This window comes from Simochromis diagramma, unplaced genomic scaffold (genome assembly GCF_900408965.1).
Source record: "Simochromis diagramma unplaced genomic scaffold, fSimDia1.1 OVJJ01000753.1, whole genome shotgun sequence".
Taxonomy (NCBI): Eukaryota; Metazoa; Chordata; class Actinopteri; order Cichliformes; family Cichlidae; genus Simochromis; species Simochromis diagramma.
Window position 1 is genome coordinate 23952819 of NW_024387523.1, and position 23538 is coordinate 23976356.

The following is a 23538-nucleotide window of genomic DNA, read 5'->3' on the forward strand; positions in this document are numbered from 1 at the left end:
AGATCTCTGTGCCCTTATGCGTATATGCATGTAGTTTACCTGAGGCCACTTCCCTCCAGAGCACGCTCTCCGCCTGATTTCCTCGACAGTTTTTCGTCTCGAGTCTTGGTCTGACCGAAACACGAACACTGGCCTGATGTAGCTGATCAAAGCTGGGAGAGGATGATGAAGAAGTGGATTTTGGAAGTAAGCCACAACAAGTGAATTAATGTTCAAAACACTGAATAAAAGAAAACTGATGGAGAGTTGACTTAACAGAATGCACAGTCTTTGTCACACAGAAAGAAAGAAAGAAAGAAAATCTGGAGGGATCTAGAGCTCAGCTAAATCTATTTAGTTACCTGTCTGAATGCATTCTGTTACATTGTGCATATGCTGTACATTAGTATAGGAATTTCAGTAAATGTGCACTTACTGCCCCAGACTGGGATGCTCCTGCTTTCCAGTTTGGTGACTATGGAGCACATGGTCATAGTGACTGGGATGGCATCAAAGTAAGAAGAATGTGGTGCCACAGTGAGGATGGGCGCTTCAGAGGGTTCTACCCGTTGTCCCTTCACTTTGATCCAGTGGAAACCTCCGCAAAACCACATGGCTCGCATGATCGCTCTTAGACACAGGTCTATAAACCTGACGAAGGACACACAGACAGCTGCAATGTTCTATAGATCAGGGGTCGGCAACCCTGATCTATAGATCAGGGTTGCCCTTCGTGTGCCAGCTGACTGATGGCACAACACGCAGTGAATTAATCTGAGAAGGTGCATAAAAAAATAAATATCTACGGTCGGGCCACCAGTGCACATCGCAAATTAGCTCACATAGACACATTAGTTGTGTTGTTTCTTAATGACGGTATCTTAGCTAACAACCCCAACTACCAGATTCAACTTGTAATTGGCTAAAAATCACTTCCCCTACCGGTCAGAGGGACGTTGCTAGCTGGCAGAGTTTTCAAGCGATGTTGAAATTTACACTTCCCGACACTTCACCCAATGCATGAAACTATACATTTTTAGACATAAGTTGTAACGGCCGCCGTTTTCTTTGTGAGCATTTATTACACGGCGTGCTGCGGGGAAAAGCCTGTTCTAACGTTTGACTCTAAGGTTTATTTTTTAGCACATGGCGGCTCTTTTTTTACTTCTCATCCGTAAATAATCTGCTCTTTCACGCGATTCACATGATCTTGAGCTTTATTGTGAAAGGTCTATGTGGAACATAAACAAGCGGACACGCGATGCTGTTACCGTCGTTGTTGCTAACCACAACGCATAAAAACAGGCGCTTGTCCGTCCGTAGTGTGGTTATATTAAATATAAGAGAAAGAGAGAACTTTAAGAAATTAATATAGCCACTACAGTGACCATCAAAACGATGAAAAAAATATTGCCGTAAACAGTTTATTTTGCGACACCACGAAACAAACGATAGCGTAAAATGAAACGATAGATGTTTTTATATCCTCATCCGATATATATATCGTTATATCGAACAGCCCTACACCACGGAAATACATGGATACATTCGAAGACTTTCAGGTGTTTGTGTAACGGAGTTAAAAATACATATGAAAAACATGCACTTACCTGTTCTTAATTATCATTTTAAGTGTGAATTTTATCTTTTTTTTTATTGTATTTTATTTTGAAAACCCAGAAACCGGATCTCACTCTAACGTTTAGAAGCTGCTAAGGCTTCCGCTCCTCACAGCGCGCGTTTGCACTGTGAGGGTAAGTCCTGTAATGAAAGGCTCTGGCATTTTTATGGTTTCTGGTGTGAATGTTGTTACATAAGTTGTACATGTCGATGTATATAGGTTCATATTGATGTTAGAAAGTTTCTGTGTAACAAACAAAGGCGGGTTGCTGTTAAATAGTGTTTCTGCCGTATTTATGCTCTTTGGCAGTTAGTCTTTGTCAGCCCCCTAGTGGTTGCTGCGCATAGCAGGAAATGTGTTTGGATTTACCGTTTTTCTGTGCTTTTTGTGATGTTGTTTTACATTGTAGGAGCTACAATTGCTGGTACCATCAGAAGACACCTGTTGAGTGTGTTTTATGTCTTCTGCAGGTACGTGAGCTTGTTAACAGCCATTTTGTCTGTAAAGCACAAGCAAGTGAAGATGTAATGCACTATTGTTAATTTGACCACTAGAGGGAAATGTTTAGTTGGTGATACTTATGTTATCCTGTTATTCTGTTTTATACGATTGTGAAATGTATTTTATTAGTCATAAGATTTCTTTTGTATACAAGCTCAGTATGACAGAGTGTAAAATGAGAGAAGTTATTATTTTCCACCTTTTCTTTATTAAAAGGTTAATTGTAAGTCTGTTAAGACAGCGCGCGTTTGCACTGTGAGGGAGCTACAATTGCTGGTACCATCAGAAGACACCTGTTGAGTGTGTTTTATGTCTTCTGCAGGAATAAATCGTGAAAAGCCAATCTTTCTGAGCGTCTGTGATTTTTGAAGAGCTGGAAGTGTTACACTGGTGCCGTGACCATTCGGATCTTCAGATCAGCTTGATGCTCATCGCCGTGGCTGCTGTTCTGCTCCCCTGCTGTTCACAAGTTGAATGTGGGTTGTTGTAACCAAGTGAGTTTAGACAAAAAAAAAAAAAACCCAAAAACAAACAAAAAGGTGAGGGATGTGATTGAAATAAGACAAGGGTGAAAGTGTCTGTGTTTTGATATACAACGTGTGGTTATACGCTCAAATTATTTGGACATTATTATTAGAATTTTTTTTTCTTCTTTCCCTCGTTTTGCTGCTATTATACTGTTATTTTTCTTATTTTTATCTTCTTCTTTTTTTTCCCCCTCCCTAACGGAGTGCACATGCAGTTATTATCTTAAGTGTGTGACTTGACAATGGATAAATTTGTCACTCCAGTACTACCTAAGGGTAGAGGTGCCGGACTAGTTCATGCAGTTGACGCCAGTAATGTCACACAGTTTGGTCCTGTGAGCAGTGACACTGGGCTAGGCCAAAGCCCGAGTTTTATTCCCATCGGTAGGGGTATGGGTGATAAGCCCCAGGTTTCCACTCCAATTAGAGACAGTGATGCTGTACACAGTTTTACTGACATGGTTGAGCAAATAGGAGCCCAGATAGGTGAATCCATTGTTACTAAACTGTTGTCAGCTGGCGTTGTGAATCTGACTGGTGACTCTAAGACTCAAACTGAGCAATGTAACAGTACCGCTCGAGATGTACCGCATGTAACTGTCCATGTTAAGCCCAATAGGGAGCTTCAAGTTTTTAGGGGTGATGGCACAGACAGATGTTCGGTTCAGGACTGGATTGACATGGCAACAACCCATCTATGGAAGCAAGAGGTCCCCATTCATGGCCAGGCTGACGAAATTATTAGCCACTTAATGGGGAAGGCCAGAGATGTGGTCAGAGTGGCTCTTCGTAGTGACCCAGGTCTTGATGTCAAACAGAAACCTGATCTGATCTTTGGTGTCCTTCGCCATTATTTCAGTGATTCTTCGTCGTGCCTCCCTCTTGCTGACTTCTATGCAACACTCCCTACCAGAGGTGAAAACCCAGTAGATTATTGGATAAGACTGAACAAGGCTGCTGAACTAGCCATAGAGGGGCTACGCAGACAAGGGCAGACAGCGACCCCTTTAACCCATGAAGTAGCTTGTATGTTTGTGAAACATTGTCCTGACCCCGAGTTGTCTTATGTCTTCAAGTGCAAGCCTGTCCATGAGTGGACTGCTCAAGACGTACAACAAAGGATTGATGATTATCAAAGGGAGGTGAGAGCTAATGGTAGAGCCAGCGGCGCTGCACCGTTGAAGGGCTGTAATTCTACGATCACCGCCGTGCACCCGAACGCCTCACCTGCAGCTGCTGTGCCGGAGGGATGCTCCCGAAGCTTCTCGCCCCCATCCTCAGGTTTTCAGGGGTTGGTGGACTCGTTCCCCTCCACCGCTGCAACACGAGAGCCCCTTATCGAAAGTCCGAGTTTCTCCCCTTTGACTGCAGTGAGTCAAAATCTTCAACAGTCAGAGGAAAGGCTCATGGGTCAGATGGTGGATATGTTTCAGGCCATGATGGAGAGAATGGAGCACCACAACACTCAGACACCAAGGAGAGGGGCGTTTAATCAGTTCTCGCGAAATAGACGGAGGAGGGAGGATGCCTGCAGAGTCTGCAGTGATCCAAGACATACCACAGCATCACACTGCCTATCTGATAAACTGTGCTTTTCATGCTTTGCTCCTGGCCACGTTCGGTTGTCCTGCCCGGCTAGTACGTCTACCCAGATCCAGCCGGAGGGAAACTAGCCGACCTGTATTTGGTGGGAGGCAGTGCAGGTCTTACAGGAAACTCCCAAACTGTCGATACCTGTGATGCGGAGTCAGTGTATGAAGAGGCAAGACAAAAATGCAAAGATTCTGAAGTTATTTTTCAAAACGTTCACAAAGTCGGCAATAGTGACAGTCTTTTCTACACTCCGGTCACTTTTGGTGGGCTTTTGAAAATGGGTGGTATGCTGGACAGTGGATCCATGGCCTGCAGCATGAATGAAGCAGCCGAGGTGACGCTGCGTGAGTCTGGACTGATATCTGATCAAGACGTTATCAAAGTGGATGTGACTCTAGTTGGGTGTGGAGGACTACGTGTGAAGCCTAAGTATGCCCTCAATGTGGAGATGGAGGTGTATGGCTGCAAAATGATAGTTCCCATCCTGGTGGTTCAAGGGCAGCTTGATGACCTGATACTGGGGACGAACGTCATTAAGCACATATTACACCAGTCTAAACGTTGTGAGCCCTACTGGAACACGGTTTCCAGTAATTGCTCTAAGACCAACCTTGAGACTGAAAACTTTCTGTCTATGCTTTCTGGTTTGACCCCGTGGAAAGATTCGGACGTCCCGGACAAAGTGGGCACGGTTAGGTGTAACTCAGCTGTGTCCCTTGAACCGGGTCGCGAATATCTGGTATGGGGAAAACTACCAAAGAACATCAATGTCTCCCCTGGCAGTACAGTGATGACAGAGCCCTCGTCATCCTGCTCAGCACCCAGAGGGATTTTGGTTGCTAGATTGGTTACTCCCTTGTGGGGTGATAGATGGGTCCCATTGAAACTGATCAATGTGTCTGAGCAGCCTGTACATCTGCGACGTAATGCCAAACTAGCAGATGTGTACTCCTGTGTGGCGCTTGAGGACTTTGATGCTTCAGCGCTCCAGGAGACAACTCTGGCTAGCAGCCATCAGTCGGCCATGTCGCCACAAGTCATGCCCACCTCCATGACGGAGAAACTCAAACTTGTTGGGCTTGGTGATGTTGACAGAGTCCTGTGAGACATCGGGACAGTGTAAAGAGAGGATGGCTGACCTGGTTTTGCAGTACGAGGATGTCTTTTCCCGCCATCATCTCGACTGTGGGGAAGCCAAAAACTTTGTGCATCGCATCCGCCTCTCAGATAACAGACCTTTCAGACTTCCCTACAGGCGTGTACCCCCAAGCCAGTACCAGAAGCTGAGACAAGTGTTGACTGAGATGGAGGAGAGGGACATCATCAGGAAATCGACCAGTGAGTATGCATCACCATTGGTGCTCGTGTGGAAGAAGAATGGCGATCTACGCATTTGCAACGATTTCCGGTGGCTCAACAAGAGAACCCTGAAGGATGCCCATCCTCTTCCACATCAAGCAGATTGTCTGGCTGCTTTGGGGGGAAACAGCCTGTTCAGTACCATGGACTTGACATCTGGCTTCTACAACATGACACTGCATGAAGATGACAGGAAATATTCTGCCTTCACCACGCCCATGGGTCTATATGATTATAATTGGCTGCCGCAGGGACTGTGCAACAGCCCTGCTAGCTTCATGCGCATGATGACGAGCATCTTTGGTGACCAGAATTATTTGAGCCTGTTGTGTTACCTGGACGATCTCCTGGTGTTTGCTCCAGACGAGGACACTGCCTTGCAGCGCCTGGAAATGGTGTTTGAGAGGCTGCGCGGGCATAACTTGAAGCTGGCCCCCAGAAAGTGCTTCTTCCTGAGGAAATCCGTGAAGTTCCTCGGTCACATCATCGATCAAAATGGGGTATCAACAGACCCATCCAAAGTCGAAGTTATCGCGAACATGAGGAGCGTGGACCTCATGGACACTGATGGAGTGACTCCTTCCCAACGAAAGGTCAGATCATTTTTGGGGATGATTAATTACTACCAACACTTTGTCCCCATGTACTCTGCTGTTGCCAGACCTCTGTTTGAGCTCCTGAGAGGTGCTGTGAAGAAGGGCAAGGGAACAACTAAGGTGAGGCGGCCATGCAGGAAGTTGAGTGCTTCGGATTGGACATCCAGAGAAGAGGAGGCTTTTGAGAAGCTCAAGAGCTTGATGTTAAATACAGTCGTTTTGGCTCACCCAGACTTCTCTCGCCCCTTCTTGCTTTCGACAGACGCATCACTGGATGGCATTGGAGCAGTGTTGGCTCAAATCCAGGACGGTGGAACTAAGCCCAGACCGATTGCTTTTGCCAGCAAATCCCTGTCTCAGTCTCAAAGAAACTATCCAGCACACAGGTTGGAGTTTCTGGCGTTAAAGTGGTCGGTCTGCGACAAGTTCAGTCATTGGCTCAAAGGTCACAAGTTCACCGTCTAGACTGATAACAACCCCTTGACCCACATTTTAACCAAGCCAAAGCTGGACTGTTGTGAACAACGTTGGGTGGCTAAACTTGCAAGCTATGACTTTGACATTAAATATGTCCCAGGCCGTCAGAACATTGTGGCAGATGCCCTGAGCAGATTGTCACTTACATTATCCTTCACAAAAGGCAGACTGCTGGCTGAGAGATATGCAGACTTCCTTGATGAGGCGAAAGATGTTTCACATGCATCAATCTAGAGGGCGTTTCGGTCGTCCACCGACACCCAAGGCATGCAGAGTCTGAATCCCCTGGTTCTGGCTGAAGATGCTGTCACAGCTGTTTTGCAGTCACATGTCGAGTGGGATGTCGGCCCAAGAGGGAGAGCAATAGAGGCTTTACATCACCTGCCACAGTTGGTGTCCCCCGGTCTGGAGGCCTTACCTGCCTATTCAGAGAGAGAACTTAGGGATGCACAGCTGCAGGATGCAGTGCTTTCCCGCGTCGTCTTCTACGTTGAGAGACACAGGAGACCCTCGAGGAGAGAGCGGGTAGGGGACCCAGTCCTTGTCAAAAGATACCTGAGCCACTGGGAGAAGCTGGTCCTCAACAACGGTGTGTTGTACAGAGTCTCCAGAGACCAGATATCAGGTAACAGACGACTGCAGTTCGTGGTTCCTGACTCGGTGAAGGCTGAGGTCCTCCGAGGGATCCATGATGATGCCGGTCACCAGGGCCAGTTCAGGAGTTTAGACCTGGCTAGAAAGAGATTTTTCTGGTTGAACCTTGGGCGTGACGTGCGAGACCATGTACGGGGATGCCAGCGCTGTGTGGTCAGTAAGACTATCGAACCAGACGGGCGTGCTCCTTTGGTCAGCGTGTCCTCGTCCAGACCGTTGGAGTTGGTCTGCATCGACTTTTGGTCGGCTGAGGCCTCACACAACAAGTCCGTCGACGTCTTGGTCATCACAGACCACTTCACTGGCTGGGCGCAGGCCTTCCCATGCAAGGACCAGTCGGCTAAACAGGTTGCAAGGCTTCTCTGGGACAGGTACTTCTGTGTATTCGGGTTTCCGGAAAGGATACACAGCGACCAGGGTGCTAATTTTGAGAGCCAATTGATAAGTGAGCTCCTCAGAGTCTCTGGTGTAAAGAAGACACACACGACACCTTACCACCCGATGGGGAACGGCAGTGTGGAGCGCTTCAACCGGACTCTGGGTGGAATGATTCGTGCCCTACCACCAGACTTGAAAGTGGACTGGCCACGTCGCCTACAGACTCTGACGTTCATGTACAACTGCACCGCACATGAGACAACTGGATTTGCACCCTTTTACCTAATGTTTGGTCGCACGCCCCGGTTGCCTGTTGACATTCTGTTCCGCTCTGTCCTGAGCGATCCAGCTGTTACCTGTTATGACAGGTATGTGGTTTCCCTCAGGGAAGATGTGAAGGAAGCAATGGTCATTGCACGCGCCCGAGCTACGCAGGAGAAGCGTCGTCACTCGCAACTCTATAACAGGAGAGTGAAGGGTTCCAGGATTGAGGTTGGTGACAGAGTCCTGGTTGCTAACAGGAAAGAGAGGGGAAAGAAGAAGGTTGCTGATCGGTGGGAGTCAACGGTCTACACCGTGATCGATGTGAACCATGATACTCACACTTTCAAGATCCGTGATTCTGTTTCCGGACGAGAGAGAGTGGTCCACCGGAATCTGCTGTTGGTGGCGAATTTCCTGCCCCTGGAGGATGATGCTGGAACCTCGGATCACGTCTCCTCTACGTGGGATGTAAACACGGCGCCTGAAGATGATGATGGGGCTGCGTCTGGGGAGGGGGATTTGAATGCCCCTGCTGTGAGCTGTGTTGGTGCTCATGGTAACCGCTCACCCAATGCCATGGGTGGGACAGCTGACCTGGAGGTTATCTCTGAACCTTTGGACCCTGGAGAGAGGACAGTTGCATGGGTGTCGCAGTTGACGGAGTCCAGCCGGTCTCAGGGAGATGTTACTGATGTTTCAAGCGTGGATTCAGTCTTGCCAGCCGCATCGGCCTTGTCTGTTGAAGTGGACTTTGACCAAACCGGTTCTAGCATGGCGTCCCAGGAGGTCAATATTGCTACGAGCTGTGGGGAGGGTGTACAAGTATGCTCTACTACACCTGACGTAGTGGTGGATGTAGTTGCTCCTGCCATTGCTGCTCAGTCCCCAATGGTTGACTATAGCCAAACCGGGAATGGTTCCCAGATCAGAACCAGACTTGGGCGACTTGTCAAACCTGTGAATAGACTGATCCAGACAATGTCAAATCAAGTCGTGGTTCGTGACAGGTTTGATGTGAAGTCAGTTTGTAAGTCCTTGATCCCGTCCTTCTCTAACTAAATGTTCTGTTTATATGCCTACCTGAATGATGGGATTTGTACTTGCTGTTATGTACTCTACATTTTTGCTTTTGTTTTTGTTTTTTTCCTTTCTGTTGAGCCATGGTACACACCTTGTAAGGGGTTATTAGTAGGGTGTATTTTGGGCACCCTGCTGCCAGTTGCTGGGTTGGGAGTTTGGCGCTGCTCCCATCCCACTTCATCCTTAGGGATACGTTTAGTTGGTGTCTGTGATTTTTGACCTCTGGCTGGTTGGTGCATACTAGTGTGGGTACCTGAGGCTCAAATTTGATAAAATTCAGTGGGGGTGAGTGTAACGGAGTTAAAAATACATATGAAAAACATGCACTTACCTGTTCTTAATTATCATTTTAAGTGTGAATTTTATCTTTTTTTTTTTTTTATTGTATTTTATTTTGAAAACCCAGAAACCGGATCTCACTCTAACGTTTAGAAGCTGCTAAGGCTTCCGCTCCTCACAGCGCGCGTTTGCACTGTGAGGGTAAGTCCTGTAATGAAAGGCTCTGGCATTTTTATGGTTTCTGGTGTGAATGTTGTTACATAAGTTGTACATGTCGATGTATATAGGTTCATATTGATGTTAGAAAGTTTCTGTGTAACAAACAAAGGCGGGTTGCTGTTAAATAGTGTTTCTGCCGTATTTATGCTCTTTGGCAGTTAGTCTTTGTCAGCCCCCTAGTGGTTGCTGCGCATAGCAGGAAATGTGTTTGGATTCTGTGCTTTTTGTGATGTTGTTTTACATTGTAGGAGCTACAATTGCTGGTACCATCAGAAGACACCTGTTGAGTGTGTTTTATGTCTTCTGCAGGTACGTGAGCTTGTTAACAGCCATTTTGTCTGTAAAGCACAAGCAAGTGAAGATGTAATGCGCTATTGTTAATTTGACCACTAGAGGGAAATGTTTAGTTGGTGATACTTATGTTATCCTGTTATTCTGTTTTATACGATTGTGAAATGTATTTTATTAGTCATAAGATTTCTTTTGTATACAAGCTCAGTATGACAGTGTAAAATGAGAGAAGTTATTATTTTCCACCTTTTCTTTATTAAAAGGTTAATTGTAAGTCTGTTAAGACAGCGCGCGTTTGCACTGTGAGGGAGCTACAATTGCTGGTACCATCAGAAGACACCTGTTGAGTGTGTTTTATGTCTTCTGCAGGAATAAATCGTGAAAAGCCAATCTTTCTGAGCGTCTGTGATTTTTGAAGAGCTGGAAGTGTTACATTTGGACCAATGTTTTCTTTTCTGATCAAACCAGAAAGCTTTAATGAGCAGCTGGATTTGTCTTGCATTTACTGGCTGGACACAGAGGAAACTGAAATGCAGCTGATTGAACTGAAAAGCTCGACTCTGTGGGGGTCAAAGTTTGCAGAACTACGGACGCAGCTGGAATCCACAGCTGTGCGTGTTCACAGAGCTTTCATTCTCACCTGCTGGACGTCACTACCTGACAAGTTTTACTGTCTTAAGAACACTGCAGAGGCCTTATTGACAGTATTTGGCTCCACACGAGTGTCCTCAGGTAGCCTCTGAATGCTGGACACTCGGAGACCTGTGTCTCTGAGTGGGAGACCAGAGATCACATTAACATGTGTGTCTCTGTATTAACAAACATGCCGTGTTGGCCCAGTTTATTTTTCTTATCAGTGTTGTGAGGAGACCATAAATAGCATTGCGTTTTCTGTTGTATAGTTCCTTTGCTGTTGGTGTTCTTGTTATTGATTAAAAAGTGTTTGTTTGGGGGTTTTTTTTTCAAAATAGCTGATTTGCCAACATCTGCGAACAAATATAATTCTATAAAGTTGTTCTGTATAGTGTGTAACTGTTGATATAGAGCGTTATTAAATTTATTGCTAATGCAATGGTTGATATGGCACTCATCATCAGACCCCTGCTATAAAACATATTTATCTTCAGAATGTGAGTGAGTGGCTAAATCTGTTCATGTTTTTAGCAACAATTTTTATTAATCCACAGTCTTTTTCATTAATGTTGTGTTTTCTGTGTTTTAAATACAACAATGGGCTCAATATTTTATTTTTTAGAGGTTGTCAGTAACGAAGAACCTGTAAAAATGACAGAGTGCTGCATTCTAATTATTCACACAACTAACATTTGTATAAAAGCATACCAGCATGCTGATGTTATACTGAGCAGATAGTGGGCAACGGTCAGCATCTCAATTTATAATTATATATTGCAATACAATTTACAGGATGCTGAGATTTTCACACATTTCTGTCTAATCCCATAAGTCTTAGTAGCACATGGGTGCTTTCACACAAACCCACCTCCTCCACCACGACTGAGGCTCGATCGCAAACTCCGAACGTCCCAGAGAAGCCGTGAAGGCGAAGGGCCACGCCAGCAGCATGAGGAAAGAGACCAGCAGCAGCCGCACCGGAAAAACTGTAACTGACATGAGTCCTATCTGCAGGGACAAAACACACAGAGACACAAACAGTTACACTTCTGCTGCACTTCAACAACCTGCTGTTTACTGTAACATCCCTGCTGTGTTTTAGCCAACTGTCAAAAAAACAATAATTAGCATAGCATACATTCCTATACAGCTGAGAAACATGCTATTACATTTTACAGTGTCAACACTCCATCTGTGCCTTTAGCAGAACACAAAACCACATAATTAACACTAACTGTGCTTGTCTAATCGCGCTTTAAAGGCCCAACACAAATCAGCGGTTTGCACTATCAATGCCGATTACCTAAAGTAAGAATAAAGGGAGGATATAGGCTTAATTGTGTTTGCATCTAAACAATGTTTATTTCAATATATTAACAGCAAATCATCCTAAAATATACTCTTATTCACACACAGCCCTTTCTACTGCTGGTGTCGTTTGAAACCAGACTCTATGTAAAAGATCCCATTATTTATGTGTTTTTGGGTGTGGCAAGCCTGTGACTCGCAATTTGCTACTGAATGAGTATACACGGCATCCTCAGGTTCTCAGTCAGATCCAGCGTTTGCTTATTACATCTTTGTTCCTACAAAAAACCTCAACTCCAACATTGCTAATATCAAAGCTTTAAAGAACAGCAGTCCCCAAATCAACCGACTGAACCATGCTGACTAAAGCCATCTTCTACTTGCAGTGAAGACAGAAGAATCATTCGGTATACAGGAGACTTCATGGTCGACTCAATGATGACAATGTGTCTAGATCGTGTGCTTTAAATCACCCCTCTGCCGCTGTGCTTGACAGTTGGTGTGAGGTATTAGGTGTGCTGATATGCTGTGTTTGATCTAAACCAATTGGTCTCATCTGTACAAGGACAAGGTTCCAGAAGTCTTGTGGTTTGTCCAGTTGCATCTTTACAAACCTGAGATGTGCTGACATGTTTTTTTTTTTTTAAACATGCTAACTGAGGCCTGTAGCCTGAGCACTCAACAGTCTGGTGTTTGAATGCGGTGGGATGTCCACTCCTGGAAAGGTTGTGCCGCACATCCTTTTTCTGACAAAACCCCTGAAAATTCTGTTTGTTCACCAGAGTTCATGACTACACATCAAATCTCTGGGATTACTCATGAATTACCTTAAATAAGCCTCAGATCTGACAGTTGCTACTTCTATTGCCTAATGTTATGACCATAAAGGATTCTGTTAGTGTTTCTGTTTAGTAAAGGTCACTCGTGGTGACTGGATGACTCTCATTGGGTTTAGCCAACAAAAGTTCACGTGTGTTGGGTTTAGTTCGCAATAATTTTCCATAAATACGAAGGTAAAAAGGATAAAACTACAGGATGATAAGGATATAAATTGAGTTGACTGACCTGTCATGACTTTTCTCTTACTGTGTAATGACAAAGATTTGGCAAAGTCATGGCCTTAAGGGCAAATTCAAACTGTGTAACATTTAAAAGCTCCTTCTTTTGCTCGTATGACCTCTATTTGATCCCTTCATTCTACACATTTATTGCGCTCCCCCTCTCATTGAGCTCCAAGCCTGCCTTACAGTGATCTACAATCATGCTTCTCGCGTATCCATCCATCAGTCTCTCACTCTCTATTCCAAGTCGCTCAGCTGTACCTTCATTTATCTTGCTGTTCTCCCTTTTATAGTTTTCCTCCTACTTTGCACTGGTGTGTTTTTTTGTCACCCCTCAAGGGAGTCATATGTAACCTCCCCCTCCCCTCCTGCTCCATCTTTCTCTTCTTCCCTGTGTAGTTGTCTATCTGCAGGAACCCAGGTGCACTCTTCAGGGCTGCATTAATAAATAAACAGCAATGGGGGTGATTTATAATGCTCGAACGCCTCTCTCCACCCATCCGAGCTTGTGCGTCACCATCAGAGCTTAACAAGTCCATCTGAGAGGATCTGCTGACATTTTCTCAAGAGGTGGCATAAGAAAACGCAGGGGCGGGGCAGAGGGGTGCAATTTCCAGTGTTTTAGGAGAACGCCGGCTGATCCTTGGCTAAAGATTTGAAATTTGCAGTAGAAATGCACTTCAAGAGCACTGAGCTCACTTACAGCACGCAGAATAAAAGTGACTACAGATCAACAGATGTAGATTTTTTTTTTTTTATTGTACAATTTGTTCAATATTGAACGTTTTAATCCTTCACCCACTAAAAAATGTATAAACAACTCAGATTAAAGCAGTCACTGAATTTCTTTGTCATGTCATAGTAACTGATGAGGTTGCTCTGTTGTACCTAATGCTAAAGAGATTCTAGGAATCTACAGTCTTGACACACATACGTGTACATCCCTATGTATAGTTGCGTTAACACTTTCAGGAGACATTTAAGGAATGTAGTGACTCAGTCTATCTTACTTCTCACTACTTTCACTTTCTACACACATAAAGACACAAAGCAAAACATCTGGCACGTACCTTAAATGTGACAAAAAAAAAAAAAAAAAAAAAAAAAAAAAAAAAAAAAAACCACACAGGGGTCTGGCCAGGCAGCAGAAAGTTAGCTAGAAGTGATGGAACAGTATTCTCCCATAGGTGTTCACTTAGGTTAAGATCTGGTGAATGTGAAGGCTATAGCATATGATTCATGTCATTTCCATATTCATTAAACCAGGCAGTGACCTCTTATGCCCTATAGATCGGGGAAATGTCATCAAGATTGAACTGTTTTATTATTTCTGACCTAAAGTCCCTCGACCCCTGGCTCCATAGATGCACAGCTACAATATTTATTTCTGCTTGACATGTGGCAAAACGTGTCATTTGTAGGTGAAAACACAGAATTTGTAGTTATTGGCTCCCCTTTGTACAAAGAAATATTAAAAATTATTCTGAGACCATGTTCTACAGGTTGTGCTGCACGAATTGACATGCAGAGCTGCAGATGTGCACATTTTGTCTGTACCTCACAGCGTCACACTTTTAAAAGTTTCACTACTAGTGGTTGTTAGCAAGTATCTGCAGACCGGTCAGTGTCTTCGATGCAGACTAGTGGCATCTGCAGCAATCTGATAGTCCCTAAATCAATCACAAGCAAGTTTTTGGTCTAGCACCCTCTTTGTGACCAACTTCACACAATAGCCAGAAACCCCAAGACACCACTTGAGGGGAATATGCAGTCTCAGGGCTCGGCCTCTGGGCCTGTGTGATTGAGGCCATAGGAGTGACAGATACTGGGATATCATGATGGGTGTTTCAATTTTTAGAGGTTCAACAAACCACCTATTTCAGAAAAAATAATCCTCATATAAATGGTAAACTTGATGACGATTACAACGGATCAAAATCCACTAAAATATTTTAACACTTCCGCTGACAAACCATTTTCCCAAGATGCATTACTCCCCTGTGTATTGTGGCTCGCTACAGTTTTAACCCGTTAGGAAGGTAATTGCTCTTGGCTAATTGTTTTCATTGAGGCAGTGAATGCGTACCCAGGAAGCACTTAACCTGTCCTACCATTTGTCATATTTCGGCTACCCGTGCAGCAGGAACTGAAGCCAGGCAGTAGCAGATCAAAGCCAAAAGAAACACAACTTTATACACACACGCACTGTTAAAGCCGTGTCTGGTATTAATCCCCCATCCATTCGCCAGACATCGCAGCTCTGTTTAATGTCACAGGCATTTTGTTTGTGAGCTTGAGAGCTGGCAGCTGTTGGCCATTCAGTAATGCGTGACTCAGCTGGAATGAGCTTCATTTGCTGACCTGGTTGGTTTACGGTGCTGTGATCATGTTTGCTGGGAAGTTAGAAAAGACATTCCAGGAAGAGCAGCACCAATCTACTGCCTATAGCAAACAGATTCATAAGCATTAAGCAACCATGCAGCCATATCTCTAGAAACAAAAGCACTGAGGAAGTTGCGTTTTGTCGCTTTCCTTGTTTTCCTTCAGGCAAAACGTGTGTTTGTTTACACGAGCATATAAACCCTTCACAGGTTCTGCAAGTGGAAAAGCGTCCCTCTGGAAGCAGAGCAGCAGGAGGTGTGAACCAGACACAGACACACACATGGTCAAGTTTACCTTCGATGACCTGCTGCGGTCATATGGCACAGACACGCTTCCAACTTAAAGCACACGCCGACTGAAAAACTGACACACTCAGGCACTAATAAGAGGGGACGGTGGAGTTAAAAGCTTTCAGCAAGCCAATGTCAAGTGGTTGATAATAAACACACACAGGCCTTTTTTTTTTTCAGTCATCTTATCTCGGTGGTTTTGTTAATGGTTAGGCAGCAGTGAACCAATTTTCAGACCGTTGTATGTTTCGTTGAGCATGAAAGCAGACACCTCTGGGCCCTGGAGCTATGGGAGAGGTAACCTGAGGGGGTCGATCAGGGCTCTCTTCATGTTTTCACATATACCTTTAACTAGATAACATGATTTTCAGTTGATCAGTAACTTGTGTTTAGGACACTGGCATGCTGTCAGCAGACCCTAAATCACTTAGGTCAGAAAATCTGCTGAACCGCTTGATTAATGAGGAATCATTTCAGCCATACTGCTCTCCTCCAGCAGCGAGCCAACTGATGCAGGAATGAAGCCACAGCTGTCCTGTCTTTTCTACATTTCCATGCTTTAGAGCACATGCCTTATTTAAACTGTACTTTTCCCATCTTTGCTTTTCTTACTGCTGTGCAGGCTTTCACCACTCCGGCAGCCTAATGAGGACTATCTGAGTACACATTAAATTTGTTTGGCTGTCAGCTTGTTTAGCCGTCGGCTAAAACTCAAGCGTAAACACAGCCCAACTGTGTGTGCACTCAGTGAAAGGAAGCAGCTGGAAATGCAGAACTGTGGCCTAACAGAAGTGAAGTGTATGTTGGGCTGATTAGCATGTGTCACTGTGCCAGCTAATCAGGTCAATATGATAGTGCACAGGGTTTCGGTCTTGCAAGGTCTTCCCATCCACAGTAGGCCTGTCATTAAACAAAACATTAAATAAACAAACAATGCAAATGTCTGATATGCAAAAGACGGTCAATTAAGATTCAAGACTGGCTTTACACACCCATCCAGGAAAATGTGAGGAAAGTGGCTGACTCCACAATGAACCCACAAAGCTTCAGATAACACCAACAATGCAGGAAATGGGTCTGCATGGCAGGTGCTGCTGTGTGGGTAAGACTGAACAGGTGCTGCTGTTTATCTCTGAGAAAATAGAGTTCATTCAAACGTTTTTAAAAAAAAGACAAAAAAGGAGCTCTTACTCTTGCATGATTTTCCTCAACACTGAATGAATTCACAGCATGTTTTTAAATCCGCTATGACACAACTTTTGCTTTTTAAAGGGGCACAGAAACTAGATTTGTCACCGCACGGTTTTTGTCCTTTTAACCTGTTTGTCGTCATTTCAGCTGAGTGTCGGACCTGAACCAGGAAACAACTTTTTTCCTAGACAGCCACACAGCATTATCACACTGCTGTCGGTTATTGAAACCCTATCCGTGTTCTGTGTTTTCCTCGTCCGTTTTTATTCCAGTCAACATTAACGAATAAGAGTCATGAAAAAACAGCGTCATTAAAGCGTCGGTAAAGTTTAGGAAAGTAGGAAAGTCACTAAACAAGCAGCACATTGTGGTACGAGGACGGAGGAATATGTCTATCTAACATCATCTTAGACAAACACAGTTTATAACTTGTTATTATCTTTACTGTCTTACCTTTATTTTTTCTGTCATGGTCAATTTGAGCTCGTGCACGAAGGGGTTTTTACCCCCTCCTGAAGGGCGACTGTTTGAAGGCTTCATGGTGAACGACCTAACCCGCAAATAATAAAAGAAAAATGGTGCCTCAGTGTGTCCTGTTACTCTTTCGCTGATATTATTCTGCTGGAGAAGTCTTCCCCCTCAGTCTGTCACTCTGTCACGGACACCGATGATGCTGACTGGGTGGAGAGGTGTGCCGCTCACCTCATGCTTCAGATCAAGCCAGCTAGATGAAACCGGAAGAAGCGACTGTGTTTGTGTTCCCGTTGTAGGTTTCAAAATAAAACGAACTCAATTCCTCCTCATTGTAATGACGCTAAAGTGAACAAAAAAAATTCATAAAACTGAACTGAGGTGAACACCATGCTATTTACCGCACATGAAAAAAATCATTGCTTTTTTTTTAGTCTTTTAAGCTGGAAGCTCACATCGAGCTTGTTATTTAAACCATCGTGTTGAAGCTTTTACTTTGAAAGCAACGACAGTGCAGGGCAATCAAATTTGACACATCTGCCTTCTTATAATCGGTCATCTATAACAGAAGACTCTGAGTTGGGCCAAAAAACGTCCGGTGATTGCAAAAATAATATATAAATATTTAAACTGTAGTAAATAGGCCTATAATCTGCTAAGCATATCTCACATGAATGAAAACAGTATTTTTCTTTAAACCAGTCTCACATTTAAAAAAAAACGTGAGCTCTCGTTAAGAGGACAGCATAAATTGCAACAAATATGACGAAATAGTTCTATAAAGATATTTAACTTAAAGGACTGAATTGATTATAACGTAGAAACAAACACAAAGAGTCATAAATATACTTGCAAAAACATGTAATTTCTTTATTTCATATATAACACTTTCATAAGGCTCCTTACCAATATAACGAGAGATATTGCACGTTACCTCTACTAAAACTAATACACCAACATGATTTGATTAGAGGAGTATTGAGAATCAAAGCCACTGCTTCTTTGAGGCCCACCAACATGTTCGCCAGATTACAGCAATCGAGCGGCTGTTACTTCAATAAAGAACTAAGAAATGAGTAGTATGATCTAGATGAAGTGATGTGCAAGTGATTGTAGCATATTAATTTATTTGGTCAGTTATCAAAATCAAATTGATAATCATAATCACAGTAGCGAAAGAAATCCAAGATCATCCTTTTCTAAGAACCTGAACCTGCTGTGGGGACGTTTGAAACCGTCACTTGCTGATGCTCGCACACCGCACGGTCTCACTAGCTGTGGAAGGCGCCTCTGAGATGCTTCGGGTGATTTGCCTTCAATGAAGTCCAGTAGGCGTTTGAAGTCCTGTTTCCTCTGTCTCTATTTGATCCACCCATCCATTTCTGCTGTCATTTATTTTCTACATGCCAGCAAATGCCCGTGTAAACAGACTCTGTTGATCTTCAAAGCCACAGATGGCTGATTTACATTGTATCCTGTGGCTGACGCTTTGCATTAAGACTCGTTTATTGACCCACAGCAATCACTAGCTGAGTCTGCCAGGTGAACTCAGACTTACCTATTTGACAACCTTCCACAGCTCACACAGAAACAAAGGAAACATTTAATCTGTGTTTCTTTGACCAAATGCTTCAGTGGAAAGCCATTGGATGGTCCCAAACACTGGATCAAATCTTCCTGCCGTGCTTTTGCGACATTAGAAGTGTTCAAATAATATATGTGCATGTACACACGTTTTCCGAATCCCTGATCCTCCATCAGCAAATATTAACCTTTAGTTTATTCGAGCAAAGCCAGCGTACACTCAGTGTTTGTTGCCAAACATCTTTCAACCAGTTTGGTTTCTTCGGCACTTGGGACTGAGTATTGCAGTCAGTCAGAGCGTTTCTCTGCATGGCCCTTTTTCTGGCCTTTAGTAAACATACAGTGGCTGAGAATTTGCCCAAAGTTTTGAATGTGACTGGTTTTAAAAGTGACAGGGAGTTTGAAAAGCGACCGTCCATGATGCACACTTTGGCTCCCTCTTGTGGAAGAATGATGGAACTCAGCCTGATGTTGTTAGAAACTTCAGTTCCACCAAAGGTGCTCTGTTGGTTGAGATCTGGTGACTGTGGAAGCTGTTTGAGTACATTGAACTCACTGTTCTAGAAACCAGTTTGACATGATTTGAGCTTTGTAACATGGTGTGTTATGCTGCTGGAAGCAACCATAAAGGTCATAAGAGGAGCGACGTTGCAGTAGATTGGTCATAATCTACCAGGATTGATCAAAATGCAAGAAAAAAAGGCATGAACATTTGCATAATGACAGATTTTTTTTAAATACTTTTCCATTTAAAAACAAGACAAACAGTTTTGATTGAAAATCAAAGTCTCCATCTTCTTCCTGTTATTGGCCGCCATAAAAAAAAAAAAAGTGCCTTAAATATTGCATATTTGTCCAAACAAATACATGAAATATCTACATCTTGCTCACACACAGCACTCCGACCTCTGGACAGCCCTCACAGCTGAATAACCAGCATTGTTTGGCAGAGATTTTGAACACTTGCAGTTTGTCAGATGCACTGTTTTATATTTTATGTGTAAAGGCTGGGATGTGTGTAACGGATTTTAGTCCTTTGAAACATTTGTATTTGTCTTTTGGGGGGTGCTAAATGTCAGTAAGTGTAACCATAAATGGGTTTTCAATGCCCCTGTAGGTGTTAACTGGTTAATTCTATTGCATTTAAAAAGTAAATGATGATTTTAAATTGTATTCATAAAAATAAACCATGTTATCAGTAAGTGTATGCTGTGCAGTGTTCATTTTGTGTTTTTGTTTTAGATATTTTTTAAAAGAAGACGGTGGTGGAAGTTTTGGTCAGTTCATTTGGGTCCTGATTTTAAAGAGCATAGAAAAACCTAGTGCACAAATCTTCCCGTTTTTTTTTTTTTTCTTTTTGTTTGTATTTTTAATGATTTTTACATAATGCACTGCACTAGGTGGGTTGTGGTATTTATACTTAAGAGTCCAAGAAAACATCTCTTTACACCTTCACTGCCAGCCAGAACCAGGGTGGAGCCATAGTTTTATTTTGTTTATGTTGAATTCTGACCCCACTATCCAAATGTTGCAGAAGAAATGGAGACTAACCAGACTTGGCAACATTTCAACACAATCTTCTGTTGTCTCATTTTCATGATTTTATGTGAACTGTAGTCTCAGTTTTCTGTTCTTAGATGAGGAATGGCACTTGATGTGGGCTTCTGCTGCTGTAGCCCATCTAGCTCAAGGTCAGACTTTACTGTGTATTTAAAAATGCTCTCCTGTACGGGTGTTTTATCCTACTATTAGAGGTCTGACCCTCTCTGTTGACCTCTGGCATCAGCAAAGCATTTTCACCCTGCTGCTCACTGGATATTTTGTCTTTTTTCATTCTCTGTGAACCCTAGTAAGGGAAATTGCTAGTGGACCGCAGTTTCTGAAATACCCGTCTGGGACCAACAACCAGGTCATCTTGACAATCTCTACATCACTACTTGCCGCTATCTGATTTTCTGACCATCTACAGCTGAATCACTCTACCTAATAAAGTGGCCATTGAGTATGTATGTATCTATCTATAGTACTGCGCAAATGTCTTGAGCAAACCCTCATTGATTTATATTTTCTTTGGAAAAAAATGGGAAATAGGTTCAAAAATAAATGTAAATACAGTATATAAGGCAATATCATTGTTCAATTCTCACAAGCTTTAAAATCAATACTTGGCATGACCACATTTATTCTTCAACACAGCCTGAACTCTTTTAGGTCAGCTTTCTTGTCATGCCTTTATTTAGTCATTAGGAATATTTCTCCAGGGTTCTTGAAGGACATTTAAAGCTCTGGATGTTGGCTACGTTTCGTTCTGTTCATCCATCAGGATGATCCCACGCTGCTTCAGACCTTGTTGATGCAAAAATACTTTTCTGCTCCTGTAAAACTTTGTTATCGTTGGCATTTTTTAATAGACTCAAGATGAGTTGAGTCAAGTTGAGACATAATTACTTCTCATTTCTTCAGTTGAGTCACTTACCCTAAAGAAGTGAGAAGTAATTATGTCTTTTGAGACAGGCTGCTAGTAACAAAGTGCCTAAAGACACAGTTTACAGTTTCTTTGCTAAGTTGTCTGCTATAGAAGCAACACTTGTGCATTTTTAATGGTTGAATGATTGATAGGTCGGTGTTAAGTGTTTAAACAAATAAAATAATAATTCACCTGAAAATGGTCAGGTACAAGAACTGGACTGAAAAAAAGTGAAAAACAAGGCCACTGTCTAAAGAAAAACTTTTGAAAGACCTTCAGAAAGTCTGATAACTATTGCTCAAGATCACATTTTCTTTTTAAATGACAAAAAAAACAAACAAAACAAACAACCCCCCCAAAAAACCCACCTGGCTTTAGAATCAAAACATGCAGAAACACAGGGTGGCTCAAGAATTTTGCTCAGTATGCGTAAAAAAAAAAAAAAAAAAAAAAGTGTCTTTTTTGTTGTTAGGAGAGGAACTGTAGAGAGGTGAGAAGACTTCAAAGTATTTTTCAGCCAAACAATTTATTACTTCAGCACAGTTTTCGTAAATATCCACGCCTTGGGTGCAGTCACCCCCACGCTCGTACAACACTTCAGCCCTGCCTCTGCTTGTGTCTTGGATTTGTCTTGCAGAACACAAACAAACGTCCCCTCCTTATAACAAAGAAGCAGTCCTTGCAGCGCCTCTTCAGCGCAGTTTTGGTTTTCATTCCTGCAGAGAGCTGAACGCAGGGAACATGCCGACACTGTCCCAACAGAGAGGTTTCACGCCGAGCCGGGAAGCCAGAAGAAGGGAGCTGGATGGAGCTGATGCTGGCCGATGATGGGAGAAATGCACGAGAACCGCCGGTGAGCATAAAGAGAGATCTGTGAACAAAGGCTGCCGGTGAGGACAAGGTCAGACGCCAGTGGCTCATCTGGGCCACTTGCCTAGCTAAGGAGGTAGCCAGATGCTTCAGCAGAAGGGGGGCCATGGCAGAAAAGCTGCAAAGAGAATTCCAAAAAAGGATATTTTTTAGTTCCTCATGTTGTGATGCAGAGCTAAAAAGATTACTTAATTTTTTCACTAGGCAAGTATTAGCCATTCATCAAGCAAAAACTATTGAAAATGTGACAGTTACTGAAACTCCACGTTCTTAATTGGGTGGATTCACCATCTGTTTAAAATAAGTGCATCAAAATCTTTTGGTCAGGTGAAACAGGGCATCCAGAGAGGTCATCTTAGTCTGGGAAGGTGACATTTCATTGGGAATCAAACTGCCACACAAAATCACAAAACATTCATTCATACGGACCTATCCTGGGGTCCTTAGTTTCTCATCTGTCTAAAACATCCTGTTTTGGCTCCCTCGCCCCTCCCTTTGAGCCCGCACTCTTCTAATTGGCTGCCCCTCACAAACCTAAAGTTTTAACAGGAGGCGGAGCTGCGTGCCTGACATGACCACATTTGGAATACCTGTCCTTACTGACATCATACAATGTTTAGAGTAGAAAAAAAAGTATCAAATTTGAGTTTTTTGGTCAGAGTAAATTCTTGCACATATGCCGACTTCTTTACTTGAAACCTCGGCCTTTATAACACAAGCATCATCCATTGCAACACGACATAAATGAAAGGAAATAACAAAAAGCACAATACACCGCCTTAAATAACGTTCTAATACTATTTGAGATGAACAAACTAGCCTGGGCTAACAAAGGTAATCATATTAACATGTTTTTTAAAATACAGTCAGCAACATATTGCAGAATAAGCACTACTCATGAGGCCTAGTACGTAACACATTAACCAGCTACACATCCAATTTAATAAAATCTTCCATGGGCCTTTAAAAAAAAATTATATATTTATAGGCTACTACCTTCCTTGTACAAAAAAACTCGGTACATGTAAAAATTACCACCCGGTGTCCACACAGCAGAACTATGTAACGGCCAAGGAGACGAGCATGTCAGAGCTGACCTGCTAGCACTAGACCGAATAAGCATTCACACAGTCTTGCGCAGAAAACATTACAAAGTCAAACAACACAAACAAACCTTTCAGAAATCACTAGAAAGTTGAATTCATGAATTCATTTATGCCCCTGTAAATACGTGTTAATCGCCACAACAAGAACCACACTGCTTTCTTGCTTCAAGTACATACAACAGCTTCCGGTGTATAGAAGGATAGTGAGGCCCTTATTTTTGCCTTTCAGGCAGTTTCCTCTCGCTAGTTTTGTGGGAGAACACTTCCCTTTCTCCATACTAACAGTCTCGGATTCCGTCTTTTTAAATTTGAACTATTTTACATTTTATAATATATGTCAAAATAAATAAAGGCACC

At 43.1% G+C, this 23538-nt stretch overlaps 1 protein-coding gene and 2 long non-coding RNA genes across 3 annotated transcripts in view; 1 reads left to right on the forward strand and 2 right to left on the reverse strand.

Moving 5' to 3' along the window:
• The window catches only part of lpcat1 (lysophosphatidylcholine acyltransferase 1), a 29297-nt gene extending 11878 nt beyond the window's left edge, over positions 1 to 17419 (reverse strand). Inside the window, exons 1-4 of the mRNA XM_040020943.1 lie at positions 17137 to 17419; positions 11320 to 11459; positions 416 to 630; positions 40 to 152 (exon numbers count right to left, since the gene is read on the reverse strand). Coding sequence (XP_039876877.1) covers positions 40 to 152; positions 416 to 630; positions 11320 to 11459; positions 17137 to 17223 — 555 coding nt within the window. The 5' untranslated portion in view covers positions 17224 to 17419. The remainder of the gene's footprint in view (positions 1 to 39; positions 153 to 415; positions 631 to 11319; positions 11460 to 17136) is intronic.
• On the forward strand, positions 2142 to 10208 carry LOC120726912. The gene is made up of 2 exons (XR_005694399.1): positions 2142 to 2595; positions 9776 to 10208. It is a non-coding gene; the product is annotated as an uncharacterized LOC120726912 (long non-coding RNA).
• Positions 15964 to 17127, reverse strand: LOC120726913. Its single transcript, XR_005694400.1, has 2 exons — positions 16485 to 17127; positions 15964 to 16392 (listed from the first exon to the last, which is right to left on the reverse strand). It is a non-coding gene; the product is annotated as an uncharacterized LOC120726913 (long non-coding RNA).
• Positions 17420 to 23538: the final 6119 nt, after the last annotated feature.